The 16,032-nt window shown below is 39.9% G+C and overlaps 2 protein-coding genes across 4 annotated transcripts; one reads left to right on the top strand and one right to left on the bottom strand.

Moving 5' to 3' along the window:
• LOC117925288 (meiotic nuclear division protein 1 homolog) lies at positions 1-15,663 on the top strand. Of its 3 annotated transcripts, XM_034844264.1 has the most exons (10): positions 1-106; positions 595-675; positions 13,160-13,276; positions 13,502-13,540; positions 13,656-13,763; positions 13,844-13,906; positions 13,991-14,042; positions 14,181-14,225; positions 14,324-14,403; positions 14,998-15,663. In XM_034844264.1, the coding sequence occupies exons 1-10, from the start codon at positions 104-106 to the stop codon at positions 15,085-15,087; spliced, it is 678 nt and encodes a 225-aa protein (XP_034700155.1). In that variant the 5' UTR covers positions 1-103; the 3' UTR covers positions 15,088-15,663. The 3 variants fall into 3 exon arrangements, with proteins under 3 accessions (XP_034700155.1, XP_034700156.1, XP_034700157.1); XM_034844265.1 differs by lacking the exon at positions 13,160-13,276 and having other exon boundaries at positions 14,998-15,404; XM_034844266.1 differs by lacking the exon at positions 13,991-14,042 and having other exon boundaries at positions 14,998-15,087.
• LOC117925290 lies at positions 5,803-6,634 on the bottom strand. Its single transcript, XM_034844267.1, has 2 exons — positions 6,311-6,634; positions 5,803-6,032 (listed from the first exon to the last, which is right to left on the bottom strand). The coding sequence occupies exons 1-2, from the start codon at positions 6,618-6,620 to the stop codon at positions 5,995-5,997; spliced, it is 348 nt and encodes a 115-aa protein (XP_034700158.1). The 5' UTR covers positions 6,621-6,634; the 3' UTR covers positions 5,803-5,994.
• Positions 15,664-16,032: the final 369 nt, after the last annotated feature.

Consider the following 16,032-nt stretch of genomic DNA (forward strand, 5'->3'; position numbering starts at 1 on the left):
AGCCTTCCCGCCAAATCGAAACGCTCCCATCTCGTCTGGACTCTGGAGTCATCTACGAGCCCTCATTTTCTTGCCAGACAAACAACACTGAATTGTCGTCTCAATGGTAAAATCAATCTCTTGAAACCCTAATTATTGTCTTTTATCAATATGTTAGCGAACTGTTTTTTTGTTTAGTTATATTCAAATGAATGTTAATTGACATGCGAGCGAACTGGGACCCTTTCGATCGTGACCTTTAATGCTATGTTTGGTTGCTGAGAAAACTATGGAAAGGAAAATAAAATATGAGAGCATACATTTCTTGTTGTTTTGGTGTTCAGAAATTGAAATTTTCAACTCAATTAAGCTCAGTAGTTGTAGAAAGCTCAGTTGGACCAAAATTATATATATATATATATATATATATCGGTTTCTTAGCAACCAAACAGAGTAAAATATGCGGCTGAGGCCCCCTATATTATGGACTATCATTTGTCATTGTTGTTGTGAGTGGAAAGTTTCTCACACGACCGCTTTTATGTTGTTTTGCTTCACCTAAATGGCATATATGACGAAAGGCTTAACCTTTGCATTTTTTGGTTTGTGGTATAGTCTAAGAAAAGAGGCCTTTCATTGGATGAGAAGCGGGAGAAGATGCTTGAAATCTTTTATGAATCGCAAAATTTCTTCCTTGTGAGTATTAGGGCATTTTAATAATTTGGAAGCATTGTTAAATATATATATATAAGAAGAACAATGTGTGCTTTCACAGGATTTTTTCTGCAATTTGCAAGCTTTCTTTATTTCAAATTTGATTAAGGTTATCATATAAAGTTGCACATGTTAAATTATATTGCAACTATTTGGTACAGATCTATACTGATCCTTCTGGTTGCTGAAAAGTTATAGGAAAAGAAAAGAAAACTTGGAATCTTACAAAAGCTACTACTATCTGATCCTGCTGTAAATTTTCAAGTTTCATTTCATTCCTATGCCTTTTGGGCAATCTGATGGAGCTCATGGGTAAGGATCAAATGACATGTGAGTAGATAACCTTTGGAATGCTTTTCAAAGCATGATAAATCAACTAACTACTGTGAAATTGGTGATTTATGATGAGATAAGCTTTCTTATTCTTGTGTTTATTATCAAACAGTTGTGATTCTTGTGTGACCTCTAGTACCTCTGTCCCAAATAGTACATTATCTATGGAAATTGTGAAAAGTAACTGGTTCAATGAAGAAACAAGAAGGAACATTTCTTTTACAAATAGTGCACATGCCCTTGATATAAAGAAAGAGGGGAAAAAATAGGATCTAAGGACAAAAAAATTGTGATAACTACAAGGAAATAATTAAATGCTTTTATTGTGCCAAACCTTCAAAATTTCCTTCTGATTATCATCAAATTTTCAGATGTGAATCTTTGAGAGATATGATTAACAAAAACCTTTGAAATTTCCTTTGGAGTCTCTGATTTTCCAAATCATATTTTTCCTTCTCCTATTGAGGGCTACTGCTTAGAAATAACGACTATTTATGTCTCCTAAGGGTCTAAGCTTGTCTTACATTTTTAGCCCACTTGATTTCTTCAAATTTCAATAATTGATTAAGATTTTAAGAGGAAAGATGTTCTTTTAGAGGTCTGCTATTAAAATTCCTTAAATCACTTCAATATCTTTTTCAATTTGTTTTATATTACCCTTTCAATTCCCTATTTTAAGTTTATTCCAAGTTTTTACTTTTTGCCTAAACACTTGATTTTTTTTTAACTAGTTAGAAGTCATTAGAGTCTAACTAAATATCCCTCCTCAAAGTATGTGTTTACAGATAAAGGGGATCCAAAATGTTTTCAGGAATATGCAGGATAACATGGATTCTTTGCATCCCAAAAAAGAAAAACTTCCTATGAACTAGTAGAACTTCCTAGAGCAAGAGAAACTTCAAAAAATAAATGGATGCTCTAGTTGAAAAGAGAGATGTAGAATTGGTGGTGAAAGGCTTTAGGCTGAAGAAATATGTTGATTTTGATGAAACTTTTCCCCAATATTGAAGAGGACTTCCACTAAAATTGCTTTGGAATTAGTAGCTAGCTTAGTCTTTGAGCTTGAGCAAATTGAAGTGTAGACAACTTTTCTTCATGGTAGTTTGCAATAAAAAATTAACAGGGAAGAACTAAAAGGGCTTGCACTGAAAATAAAAGGGCTCACGGTCTACAAATTGAAAGTGGTACAAGAAGTTCGACTCATTTATGATAAGCCATGGGTTTGGAAGAATAATAGCAGATCTTTGTGTCTATGTCAAGCAATGATCTAACAACAGTTTTGTTATATCATTGTTATATGATGATGATATGCTTATCCTTACACAAAATACCAAGTTAATAAAAAGTTAGTAATGCCTCCAATATGAAGGATTTGGGGACAACCAGGGTGTTTCTAAGAATTGTAATCACGTGTGACAGGAAGTCCTAGAAGTTGTGGCTATCTTCTATATTAAGAAGGTGCTTGTAAGGTTCAACATAAAAGGAGCTAAGTTGGTTGGCTTTTCTCTTAGTGACCATTTCAAGCTTAGCAAGAAGTCTTATCCCTTCTCAAATGAAGAAACAAAGAAAATGGAAAGCATTCCATACTCCTCGGCTATAGGGATCTTGATGTATGTCTTGATATGCACAAGACTGGATATTATTTACGCAGCTGAAGTGGGGAGCAAATTCTTTTTTAACCTAGGGAAAAAAAACACTAGGAGGCAATTAAATGGATTTTTAGGTACTTGAGGGGAAGCTTAAGTGTGTGTTTGTGTTCTACAAGAGCTCAAAACCTTTTTAGAAGGATTTTTAAATACGAAGATGGTTCAGGATGTCAAAATATTGTGTGAATGACCGAATACCTTGGCCTTGAGTTTTGTATATTATATATAGACTTTACAAGGATGCTTTACATGGAAAGCAAATAAAAAACAAATAAATTACAGCATGATTCTAGTCCTATACATGTAAACTATAATCTATCAAATAATATATGCTAACTGTACAGAATAATCAATGGAGAAATAAGGAAACATTGTGGGCTAAAATAAGGAAGGTGTGGACAGCAAGTGTGGGCTAAAATATGGAAGGTGTGGAGGGCTAAAATAAGGAAGGTGTGAAGGGCTAAAATAAGGAAGGTGTGGACAACAAAGCTGTCCTTTGACAGCCCCCCTCAAATTGATGCAGGTTGATCAACAAGCATCAATTTGCTACTTAGCAAGCAATGTCGATGACGAGGGAGAGCCTTGGTGAAGATATCAGCTATTTGTAAGTCGGTGGAAATATGTGGAAGAGTGATAACACGAGCTTCAAAGGCTTCACGGATAGAGTGACAGTCCACTTCAATATGCTTTGTGCGCTCATGATAGACAGGATTGGCCGTGATCTGAATAGCGCTTGTATTATCGACATGTAGAGGTGTAGGATCGGTCTCAGAAAAATCTAACTCCGCAAGCAAACCTCGAAGCCAAATGATTTCAGAACAAGCAAGAGACATCGCCCGGTACTCAGATTCTGTAGATGACTTAGAGACTCTGTCTTGCTTCTTACTTTTCCAAGATATCAATGCATCACCTAAGAACACACACCAACCAGTGATGGAGCGACGGGTATCCGCACAACCAGCCCAATCAGCATCACTATAAGCAGCAAGGCGAGTAAAATTGCCTGCAGGGAAGAACAAGCCACGAGTAGAAGTGCCTTGAACATAGCGTATGATCCTACGAACGGCAGCCAAATGAAGATGACGAGGAGTCTGAAGGAACTGGCTGACTTGCTGTACAGCAAAAGAAATGTCCGGTCTAGTAATGGTGAGATAAACAAGGCTACCCACCAACTTCCTGTATAAACTGGGATCAGCAAGTAAGTCGCCCTCCTCTTTGCGAAGCTTGACATTTAATTCCATGGGAGTATCAACAGAAGTAGCCCCTTGTAGACCAGCTGTAGCCACCAAGTCACTCGCATACTTATGTTGATTGAGGGAAATACCAGAGGGACTATGATGCACCTCAAGACCAAGAAAATATGTGAGAGACCCAAGATCTTTCATATGAAAGGACTCGGAGAGATGAGTTTTGAGCTGACCAAGTAAAGCAGAATCGGAACCAGTGATCACAATATCATCAACATAAACCAAAAGAACAACAATACCCATGTCTGATTTCCGAAGAAACAAGGAAGTGTCATACTTGCTCTGCCTGAATGAAAATTGTAATAAAGTGGTGCGGAATTTATCAAACCAGGCTCTCGGAGCCTGTTTGAGACCATAAAGAGAGCGACGAAGCTTACACACATGTGAAGTTGGAGAGGGAAACAATCCCGGGGGTGGCTTCATATAAATACACTCTTTAAGATCCCCATGAAGAAAAGCATTTTTTACATCCATCTGATGTAGTGGCCAATCACTGGAAGCAGCAAGAGCTAGAATCGTACGAACAGTAGTCATTTTAGCCACAGGAGCAAAGGTCTCTTCATAATTGACACCATATTCCTGATTATTCCCAAGTGCAACAAGCCGAGCTTTGTAACGATCCAAACTTCCATCAGATCGGACCTTGACTGAGTAAACCCATTGCAACCCAGAGGAACAATAGTGGGAGGACAGGGCTCAATGTCCCAAGTGTGATTGGCCTCTAGAGCGACAATTTCTTCCTGCATAGCTTGTCGCCAACAATCATGCTTAGCAGCATGTGAGTAGCATGTGGGAATATCAAATTTGGACAATGCAGCAGTAAGGGCTGAAATAGAATTGCCAGAACTGGAAGAGGGAAATCCATACCTATTCGGAGGTACAGACACTCGAGAAGAGCGACGTACTGAAGGTGCTGCAACTGACTGCATCTGGAGCGTGGTAGGATCAGATATCGGGTGAGCCACTGAAAGAGACTGTGGGCGGGAGCGTCTCGTATACACAATACCTGGTTGAAAGCGAGAACTGACTAGATGAAGATCTGAGAACTGTTGCTCAAAGGAGGGAAGGACCACAGTAGAAGAGGATGACACAGTAGAAGAGGATATAGGAAAGAAATGTTGATTTTCAAAGAAAATAACATTCCTAGAAATACGTGTACGATGTAATGTAGGATCATAGCAAACAAATCCCTTTTGACACATATTATATCCCAAGAAAGCACATCGAACAGATTGAGCAGATAATTTATGTCGCTCATGAGGAGGTAAATGAACAAAGCATACACAACCAAAAATACGAAGGTGATCATAACTAGGTTGCTTAGCAAATAAGCGGAAATAGGGAGACTCCATATGTAGGACTTGAGAAGGTAAACGATTAATCAAGTGAGTAGCAGTTTTTAGAGCCTCTACCCAAAACATGGATGGAACAGAAGATTCTAACAAGAGAGTACGTACCACATCTAAAAGATGACGATTTTTGCGTTCGGCAACTCCATTTTGTTGAGGAGTAGAGGGACATGAACGTTGATGAATAATACCCTTAGAAGCCAAGAATGCTTGAAACTCAGTAGACAAATACTCACCACCGGAATCTGTGCGTAATGTCTTAATAGAAGTAGAAAATTGATTGTCAACATACGCTAAAAACTCAGTGAAAGTACGAAAGACCTCAGATTTAGAGCGAAGAAAGTAGACCCAAGTAAATCTGCTATGATCATCAATGAAAGTCACATAATATTTAAATTTCTCATGTGAACTAACCGGGGAAGGTCCCCAAACATCACTATGGATAAGATCAAAGCAATGAGATGCTCTACTTGCATGCAAAGGGAAGGGAAGAGTTTTACTTTTACCAAGTTTGCAAGAATCACACTCAAGAGATAAAGAATAACGATCCTTATTACCAGGTAAATCAGAGTTCAATACATGAGATAAGATTTGAGTATTGGGATGACCTAAACGACGATGCCACACCATACTAAGATCTGAAACATTATTACAAGCAAAAGACTTAATAGAAGAAAGTGGAGAAAAATCTGGAACAGGTAAAAATAGTGGAAACAAGCGCCCACTTTAGGTCCCTTTGCGATCGGCTTCCCCGTTACCTGGTCCTGCACAACACAACCATTACCAGAAAAATTAATAGCACAATTGTTATCAACTAATTGGCCAACAGAAATAAGATTCGTGGAAAGCTGAGGAGCAAGAAACACGTCAGTGAACTTAGAGGAGGCATCGCCGATAGCAGCTATGGGCAAAGAGTTGCCATTGGCAGTCTGAATGGAAGATTGACCAGCGTAGGGCCGAACATGACACAAAGCGGTGGGATTATTAGTCATGTGATTAGAGGCCCCCGAGTCCACGTACCAGAGTTTAGTAGAATTGTTACCTTGAAACCCCATTGCTGATAATGCTGAAATTAACATCTGTTGCACCATTTCTGGGGTGCAGTAATCTGGTGCAGGAGGTGCAGGAATAGAGCACGCAGCTGAAGGAGAGTCGTGTGTTGCAGAAGTTGCTACAGGAGGGATAATAACCGAAGTCTGAAATGCGTGGGCCTGACGATTCTGGGGGCGAATACGACATTCTTTGATAATGTGACCCTTCTTCTTGCAATAAGAACAAAACTTCTTAGGGCAAGTGGCAGCAATATGCCCATATTCCTTGCAGCAAAAACACTGCAAGTTTTTAGAATGCATAGGTGGTCCGCGGCCTTGGGTAGCATAAGCTACAGTTGTCGTCCCGGAATTGCCATGAGATTGCTCTAAAATAGCTTGAGTACTAAGGCGTTGCTCTTCGCGAAGTAACTCACCAAAACAAATATCAAGAGAGGGAACAGGAGATCTATTCAGTAAAGAGGAGCGGACAGATTCATATTCCGGACGTAGTTTCATAAGAAACTGATCACGCCGGGTAGTCGCGTGAATAGTCTGAATAGTTGAAAGAGCAGCAATAGGAACATCCGCTGTGACCAAATCAGCATATTCATGCCAAAGAGTCAGAAATGCTGAGTAGTAGTCCTGGATGGAAAGACTACCATGTTGAAACGTGGCAATCGCATGTTCTAATTGAAAGCGACGAGCATCGTTATCCTGATGATAAACTTTCTTCAAATAAGCCCACATAGATTGAGCAGAGCGATGGGGCCGCAAGTGGGTGACAATATGAGGCTCCACTGAACCAAGAAGCCAAGACATGATGCGTGCATCAAGCACAGCCCATGAAGGAGAAGACCCAACATCCTGAGATTTGTCAAAAGTTGATGGTTTTTCAACATCCGTGCCATCAATATGACCCCAAAGGTCTTTTCCCTTGAGAAAAAGTTCAAATTGAAATGCCCAGGTAGAATAATTTATGCCTGTAAACTTAACACACAGAGGTGCAGAATCCATAGAAAATAAATAGACTTGACCGAAAAAAATAGAACCCGAGACAAAAGGATGGACCAAAAGAAAATCCCAGAAGAAAACTGAATAACCACAGAAATACTGAGAAAAATGGTTGTGGTTGGGTGCAGCACGGATCAACACAGACTTGACCGAAAGATACGAGAGGCACCTCCGAAACCGAAAAGACAGAAAAGAATTTGAGGGAAGAAAAATTAGCAACCTTGCTCTGATACCATGTCAAAATATTGTGTGAATGACCGAATACCTTGGCCTTGAGTTTTGTATATTATATATAGACTTTACAAGGATGCTTTACATGGAAAGCAAATAAAAAACAAATAAATTACAGCATGATTCTAGCCCTATACATGTAAACTATAATCTATCAAATAATATATGCTAACTGTACAGAATAATCAATGGAGAAATAAGGAAACATTGTGGGCTAAAATATGGAAGGTGTGGAGGGCTAAAATATGGAAGGTGTGAAGGGCTAAAATAAGGAAGGTGTGGACAGCAAAGCTGTCCTTTGACACAGGATATTGATTGGAGGAGGTCTACATTTGGGTACTTAATCATTTTTTCAAGGGGAGTTGTATTATTGTAGTCTAAATTGGAGAAATATGTCACATTAATATGAGGTATCATAGGCTGAAAATTGTAGTTGAAGAAGTGGCAGCTTAGCTTGAGAAGATCCACATTTAGAAGAATGTATCAAATAAGAGGTAGTTCCCTAGCAAAAACTTGAGTTGTGCATTATCATGGCCAGGGACGAAAATTTCGTTTTTTTTCAGCGAAAGTTCGCCGAAATTTTGGGTTTTGGTGACCGGTGAAGCAAAATGGAGGTCGATATGTCAAAAAGGTTATTATATTTCACCAACATATGATTAAATGGGCGTTCCCCAGTCCAATCAAAGCTCCCTAAAAACGGCTCCTGCTCCAGTCAAGCTCAAAAATGCATGCCTTTGATTTTTGTAGCCTAGGGAAAGTTTACTCTTTGGTAATTATATTTCACCAACATATGATTAAATGAAAATTATATTATTTAATTGATTCTAAAAAATATTAATAGATTAATTAAATATTAAAAAATTATACATATATCATCATTTACTTTATATCACTTAATATAATTAAATTAAATGGATCATAAATATATTTTAAAATTAGATATATTATAATCAAATATCACAATATTATTATAAAATAATATTCGATGTAATTTAATAATAAATATACACTTATAACATGCATATTTTTTATCGATGCATATAATATTATTATCAAATGTGATAAATCATATCAACACATATCAAATTCTTCAACAAAATAACTTTAAAATATCTATTATACTTCTAATTACATTTTTATGACGGTTTTTTTTTTTTTTTACATTTTTATGAGTTTCGATCAATTTTAAGTCTATCGATATTTTTTTTCAAAATATCCGTCGATATATCTTCAATATATCTGTAAAATCAAAGTACTGATATATCTGTAATTACCGATATTTTCATTACTGATCATGGCAAGCATGAAACTTCATTTAAGGTAGTTGTAGGTTGGTTTTCCTCCCTCATGCATTGGAGTGGAGATTATTAGGGCATGAGGGACCAGCCCATGAGTGATGGAAGTTCAAGGAATTGGACAAGAGTTTCCATGTTTGGCTAATGGCCCCTTTGCTTGTTTTGGTGCATTTGGAAAGAGAAAAATCACAAAATCTTTAATGGAGAACTTGCAGATCAGAGGTTAAAGGGAGTTTCATTAATTCCCTCTTTGATTGGTCTAGAGCTTCGTTAGATATGGAAATTTCTCATTGTTGACCTTCATGGATAGCCTTATGTCACAGGATGCTTCAAATGACCCTCCCCATGGGCTTATATAGAAGGAGGGAAGCTTCTGGAGACTCCTGGAGCCATCTACACTAAGCCATTGATGGGAAGAGTGTGGAAGGTTCTAGAAATGCCTAGAGATGTCCACACATCTCTACACTATGGTGGAAGACATGAGAGAAGTCCAGGGCTTTCTAGAGAATTCTAGAGATTTCTTGTACATAAGGATGTACATAGATTAGTGTAGGGAGTAGAATATTCTTGATTTGTAAGGAACCCTCCAAGGTTCCAGAGAGTTCTCTTGGTGCCTATAAATAGGTGAGGGCCTCATTTGGCCAAGGCACCACCCAAATCACTTCCTAACCAAGCAAGTGAGCATCCAAGCACTTGTAAAGGCTTTCTTGAGTTAATAGAGCTTCCATTCTTTAAGGAGTTGCCTACTAAGCTTCTTAAGCTTTTGAGTCGCAAGTGTCTTAGCCGAGCGAGCTAAGCATTGGGGGAACAAGGCTGACTTAGCAAGATCAAGCGCCTTGGCTTGTCTAAGTGCCGCACGAGCTTAATGAACGACTAAGTCCGTGACAAGTGGTATCAAAGCGCGGTTACGAGGTGGGCATAGCAAAGGAAGCATGTCGGGCTCTAACATAGAGGAGAGTAGCGAGCAAACCCGTGGGAGGGAGACTGAGCTTACTGCACGGGGCAGGGCCAAGAAGGATAAATCTTGTGATGTCGTTGCCAACATGGAGGCAAGGCTAGCCAAGGTGGAGCTAGCCATGGCGGACACTCGGGAGGGGTTGGACTTGATCGAGCAAGGCATGGAGAAGGTCTTAGAGGATCTAAGGGAGCAGATCCAAGACCTTCGTGAGGGGGTGCAAGTCTCACAAGTTTAGCCAGTGTCGCACGAGGAGTTTATGTCCTTCCAAGGAAAGGTCTTGAGCATGCTTGCTAGCATGGAGTCAAGGATAGAGGCCTTGGCCACTCGAATGGAGTCCCGAGACCAGGAAGTTAGGCAGGAGTTGGCCATCTACAAGGCTGCTGTGTCGGCATGGGTCATGGCCACACATGAGGCATCTAGGGTGGAGGTGCCGAAGCCACATGGGTTTAGTGGCAAGCGGGATGCCAAGGAGTTGGATAACTTCTTATGGCATATGGAGCGATACTTCGAAGCTATCGCATTGACTGATGAGGCGACTAAGGTAAGAACTGCAACCCTCTACCTTATTGACACAGCTACTCTATGGTGGCGTCGGAGGTTTGCCGATATGGAGAAAGGCATTTGCATCATAGAGACGTGGGAGGACTTCAAGAGAGAGATTAAGAGGCAGTTCTACCCCGAGGATGTGGCTTACCTGGCTAGGAAAAACATGAGGCGTCTTAAGCACACAGGCTCGATACGCGACTATGTCAAGGAATTCTCTTCGCTCATGCTTGAGATTCCTAACATGACTGAGGAGGAGTTGCTATTCAACTTCATGGTTAACCTGCAAGGGTGGGCCGAGCAGGAATTAAGGCGCTGAGGCATTCAAGACTTAGCCACTGCTATGGCAGTAGCAGAGTCTTTAATGGATTATAGGAGGGGAGACTCCTCCAAGATTGAGTTTTTGGAGGATAGCCACGCCATGGGTGGGGGAGACGAGGTTCCAAGGGACCACAATGCTCCTAAAAAGGGATCAGGCAAGACGCCTAACGTCCAAGAAGGAAGGGGTAAGGCGGAAAGGAAGGAGTTCACGCCTAAAATCAAATGCTTCCTATGTGACGGTCCACATTGGGCACGAGATTGTCCAAAGAGGAAGGCGCTTAGTGTCATGATCGAGGAGAGGGAGCAGGAGGATGAAGCACATATGGGCTCAATGCAGCTACTAGGTGCCCTCCAATTCAACCCGAAGCCTAGTATGCCTAAGACCTCCTTACTAGCAGGGGTGCAAGTAAAGGAGGAAAAAGGGGAGCGAGCTGAGGTAGCCCGCACACACATGGAAGAGGTTACCAAGGGAAAGGTGAACTCAATGGGTAAGAGGAAGCAGCACTCTAAGCATCGAAAGCGCACGGGTCTGCATCCATCTGGAGCCTCACGGGAGAAGGAGGTGAAGAATATCCTGGCTGAACGGGTCACCAAGAGACAAGGGGTCCCTCCTGTGATAGAGTATCTAGTCCGATGGAAAGGACTACCTAAGAGGCAGGTAAGCTGGGAACATGCAGATGCCTTGAGAAAGTTCTGGAAACACATCGAGAGGTTTCAGAATGAGGCAACGACGAGGATGTCGACGGCATCGGTGGGGGAGAGTGTCACAGGATGCTTCAAATGACCCTCCCCATGGGCTTATATAGGAGGAGGGAAGCTTCTGGAGACTCCTGGAGCCATCTACACTAAGCCATTGGTGGGAAGAGTGTGGAAGGTTCTAGAAATGCCTAGAGATGTCCACACATCTCTACACTATGGTGGAAGACATGAGAGAAGTCCAGGGCTTTCTAGAGAATTCTAGAGATTTCTTGTACATAAGGATGTACATAGATTAGTGTAGGGAGTTCTAGAATATTCTTGATTTGTAAGGAACCCTCCAAGGTTCCAGAGGGTTCCCTTGGTGCCTATAAATAGGTGAGGGCCTCATTTGGCCAAGGCACCACCTAAATCACTTCCTAACCAAGCAAGTGAGCATTCAAGCACTTGTAAAGGCTTTCTTGAGTTAATAGAGCTTCCATTCTTTAAGGAGTTGCCTACCAAGCTTCTTAAGCTTTTGAGTCGCAAGTGTCTTAGCTGAGCGAGCTAAGCATTGGGGGAACAAGGTTGACTTAGCAAGATCAAGCGCCTTGACTTGTCTAAGTGCCGCACGAGCTTAGTGAACGACTAAGTCCGTGACACTTAGCTGCGGATAGTTTGGTTTTGAGGCTGTTTTTTTGTAAATACCTGTTGGTATTCTTTATTTTGTGTATACTTCCTGTACACTTAGGGCATGCCCCCTTTCATTGGCACTCTTTCAGTAGATTCTCTGTTTGCTTAGCGGAAAAAAGAAAACGGATGCCTCCTTTTTAGCTCAGGAAACCCATTGAATGTGATACTTTACCAGCAGCAGTAATGCCCATAAAATGTTGGGTTCCACATGAAAAGACTAGTTCAATTTTTGTGGCTGTAGCAGATGAGAGAGAACAGAGGTGATAAGAAAAAGATTCAGGAGGAAAAAGAAAGAGCTAATTTGATAAACTGGAATTCCTTCCCAACGCTGAAAGTTCTGGTTTATTTTCACCTGCAAAGTGTTGTTTTCATGTCAGGGTTGCTCTCCATCATGTGTGGAAGACTTATTTTGTGCTCCAGTTTGATTGCTTATTTGTAAGCTTCAGAAGACATTTGTTGTTGTGGTTTCTTTTCTTCCATTGTTGTGCTACCACAAGTCTTAGGTTAAGGGACCAGTGAGAGACACTCTTTACTTCCATTCTTGTTAACAGAAGAAGGATACTTCATGGTTTTGTTACCTGCTTTAAAGAAGGTTTTTTCATGCATATCTTGTCTTGATGCATGTTTGTTGCCTGATACTTGTTTAAGTTCTGCTGCTTAAACTACACCTCCTGGTTCAATATCTCAACTAGACAGCTGGGTGCAGAGCAAAACACAGATTTGAGAGTCCTGTTGGCTTTGCAGAATGCTATTGGAGTCTTGTTATGTAATTGAACTAGACTGGGTTGCAAACTCGACCGGTCACGAACTTGACCTAACTCAAGAAATAGCTTTATTTTCTAATGTTTTGGTTTCCTTCCATCCTCAATACTTTTGATATCGCTCAGAATTCAGAATCTAGCATAGCAAAGGAGGGTTGTTCCATATAGCTCAGTCCCAGGTACTTTGGTCCACAAGGATGAAATGCTGGGTAAATGCCATTTTACCCACCAAGTGAAAAAGAAAGTTATTTCTGTTTTATTTTCTGTACTAGAGCCCATATCATACAGACTTGGATGGCCTTCAGGAATTAAAAGTACTGTTTTCTTAGTGAGAATAATGTATCACTGATATGTTTTGCCTATGAATTTCAGCTCAAGGAACTTGAGAAGTTGGGTCCCAAGAAGGGTGTTATCAGCCAGTCTGTGAAAGATGTTGTCCAAAGTCTAGTCGACGATGACCTTGTTGCAAAAGACAAGATTGGAACTTCTGTGAGTCAATGTTTTCAGGAGGGGCACAAAATTGAAATGTGAATTTTATTATGTATTTCTTAGTTTATTCTATTTATTTTTTGGAGTGAGCCACTATGGAGGTATCATTAAATATTTGTGCTTGTACTATGTGAAGATGGCATCCATTGATCTGGAATACTGTTAAAGCTATATGAAGTGCTTTAATCTGGGAAACTAACTGTGTTAATTTTTTCTAATTTTCAGGTGTACTTTTGGAGTCTTCCTAGCTGTGCCGGAAATCAGGTGAACTTATAATGTTATACTTTTAACTGCAATTCCATAAAATGAAATATTAGGCTACGCTTTTTAAACTTTGGCCTGTATTAATATTAATCAATATAAATTTATTATTTAACAGCTGAGAAATGTGCATCGGAAGCTAGAATCTGATCTTCAGAGTGGTAAGAAGCGGCTTTCTGAACTTGCTGATCAGTGTGATACCTTAAAGAAGGGACGAGAGGAATCTGTTAAGTATATAAGTTCCATTTCTTTTATGCTTCAAACTTAATTTTATGTCTTTTATATCTGACTTTCAAGCTTTACCAGGATGAGCGAGAGGAGGCCTTAGGTGAGCTAAAAGCCATTGAACTGAAGCATAAAGAGCTGAAGGTTAGGTCACATCCTACTTTTCTCATGCTAAAACATGAAAATTTAGTCAAGTTTGTGACAGTGGTTCACATTCTGACTTTTCAGGATGAAATGGGACAGTATTCTGATAATGATCCAGCTGCCTTTGAAGAAATGAGTTGGAATACTTATACTTTCTATTGAAGTTTTAATCATAGAATTTGCTCCATAACACCCAATTCTCTCAGAATTGGCTTTAATTGCTAGATGCATCTGAAGTTTTATGAGTGCTGATGTTTTGATACTACATTGGCAGAGAAAGCAATTGAAGTGGCACATGCAGCTGCTAACAGATGGACAGGTTTTTCCTTTACCAGACTTTTTTCTTGAGTGCAGGAAGTTGTGAACTCTTATGGCATGCTATATATTCTTTTCTTGTTATGTGCCAACACTCCACAGACAACATTTTTACACTGCGGCAGTGGTGTTCAAACAATTTTCCTGAGGCCAAGGAGCAGCTTGAACACATGTACAAGGAGGTAAATTCATTAATTTCTCCCTAGTGAATATGCTAATTCTCAAAATCCCACTACCACCTGTCTCACTAAGGGAGGTCTCTCCTCTGTTTGTACTTGCTCCTACCATCAGATTTTTGCTTGCAATTAGCTTATAGCCTCAATACCTACTAACATATTCCCTGGGCCTGTGTAATTGAAGTCTTGTTGGAACTTGTTTGATCCAAATCCACCTCATAGCTGTGCTTTTGAGGTCCCTATTGTGATGTTCATTCTGAATTCCTCAAGATTGCATTCAAACTCCTGTTGGAACATGTTTGCTCCACAGAATGGTTGGATATATTCAGCTCCATCATACATCTGTTTGATTGCATGAATGCATCCTATTCCTTGGTTTGTTAGTTTATCAGCAACGAGTTACTTGTCCATTGCATTTTATTCACAAAGCCTATGAATCTGTGCAAAAACTGAACACCTTCAAAATGTTTTGACCATACATTCTTCTGGCTGGAACTGGCAAGTCAAATTGTCATGGAATTTCAGCCGCTTCCTCGATATTTAAAGTTTGGTTCAAACAATGTAACAATTTTGAGATCTGCCTTTGAAATTTAACTGCAGGTGGGAATAACAGATGATTTTGACTATTTGGAGTTATCAACAGTTCTGCCTGGAACAGTTGGGAATCAGATGGCAGAAGGCAATCCTTAGGCAATGCCGTCTGGCTTAACAGTTCATTTCAATATGGCTGTCCAAAGGATGTGCAGTATTGCCATCACAATTCATAAAACATAATGAATTCTCTTTCCTTCTCTGGAGTGCGGCTGTCTTGATGGAAGGTTCATTAAACATAATGCTAACTTCAGAGCATCACAAATTGGTACCTTCATCACTCAATGACTTAAAAGCGGGGTTGTAGTCTGTTAATACTTAATAGGAGTAAAGATCTGTTGATCATTCAATTTTCTCTGTTATTTTGATGACATTACTATCCAAAATAATACAGGGTTGTTTCACATTTTTTTCCTTGTTTTGGTTCAAAGGCAATAATGGAATGCGTATGGGGTCTGCCCTGTTCCTTACTCTTTAGACCCCCCAACCCTGATGGAAGACAGGAGTTGTCAATACAACCCCAAGAGGTTCACTGGCTAGCTAACAAGCACCTTCTAAAAATAAACAGGAAAAATCGAATATCACTCTCAGGTTATAGCTGTCTTGATATATTTGCTTTCCTTGTGGCTTGTTATAGAAAGAACATACCCTTTGCAACGAGGATACTTTTTCTTCCTCTATTGGTACATTTGTGTAAGAATATGTTCTATGCAGCCCCTTTTCTTCCTTTGTTAGACACCTAGCTTATATGGTTGAAGCCAGCTAGATGTTTCCATCCATGTTTATCATGTTTGGGCCATTTTCTATATGCTTGTAGCTATGTGTCACGGAGGTGTTTGAGGGCTCATTTGGCCCATACATCTGGCTTGCTAAATTCATTTTACAATTACTTAATCCTTTCAGTTTGTGCTTTGTAGCCTAATTTTTTGTGCACCCTACCCTAATCTTGATCACTCAGAAAAAAATGACCTATTCGTATTGACCATAAACACTAGGAGAAACCATTGATGAACTCTTAGTCTATTCATGTCGTTGTTGTCATAT

This window comes from Vitis riparia, chromosome 11 (assembly GCF_004353265.1).
Source record: "Vitis riparia cultivar Riparia Gloire de Montpellier isolate 1030 chromosome 11, EGFV_Vit.rip_1.0, whole genome shotgun sequence".
In the NCBI taxonomy this organism is placed as follows: domain Eukaryota; kingdom Viridiplantae; phylum Streptophyta; class Magnoliopsida; order Vitales; family Vitaceae; genus Vitis; species Vitis riparia.

Coding starts and splice junctions, on each gene's coding strand:
- LOC117925288 (XM_034844264.1), top strand. Junction 676..13,159: donor AATCGCAAAATTTCTTCCTT/GTGAGTATTAGG, acceptor TATGAATTTCAG/CTCAAGGAACTTGAGAAGTT. Junction 14,226..14,323: donor AGCTGCTAACAGATGGACAG/GTTTTTCCTTTA, acceptor AACACTCCACAG/ACAACATTTTTACACTGCGG.
- LOC117925290 (XM_034844267.1), bottom strand. CDS start 6,620: ATGCATTCTAAAAACTTGCAGTGTTTTTGCTGCAAGGAATATGGGCAT. Junction 6,033..6,310: donor ATCAGCAATGGGGTTTCAAG/GTAACAATTCTA, acceptor TGTGTTGTGCAG/GACCAGGTAACGGGGAAGCC.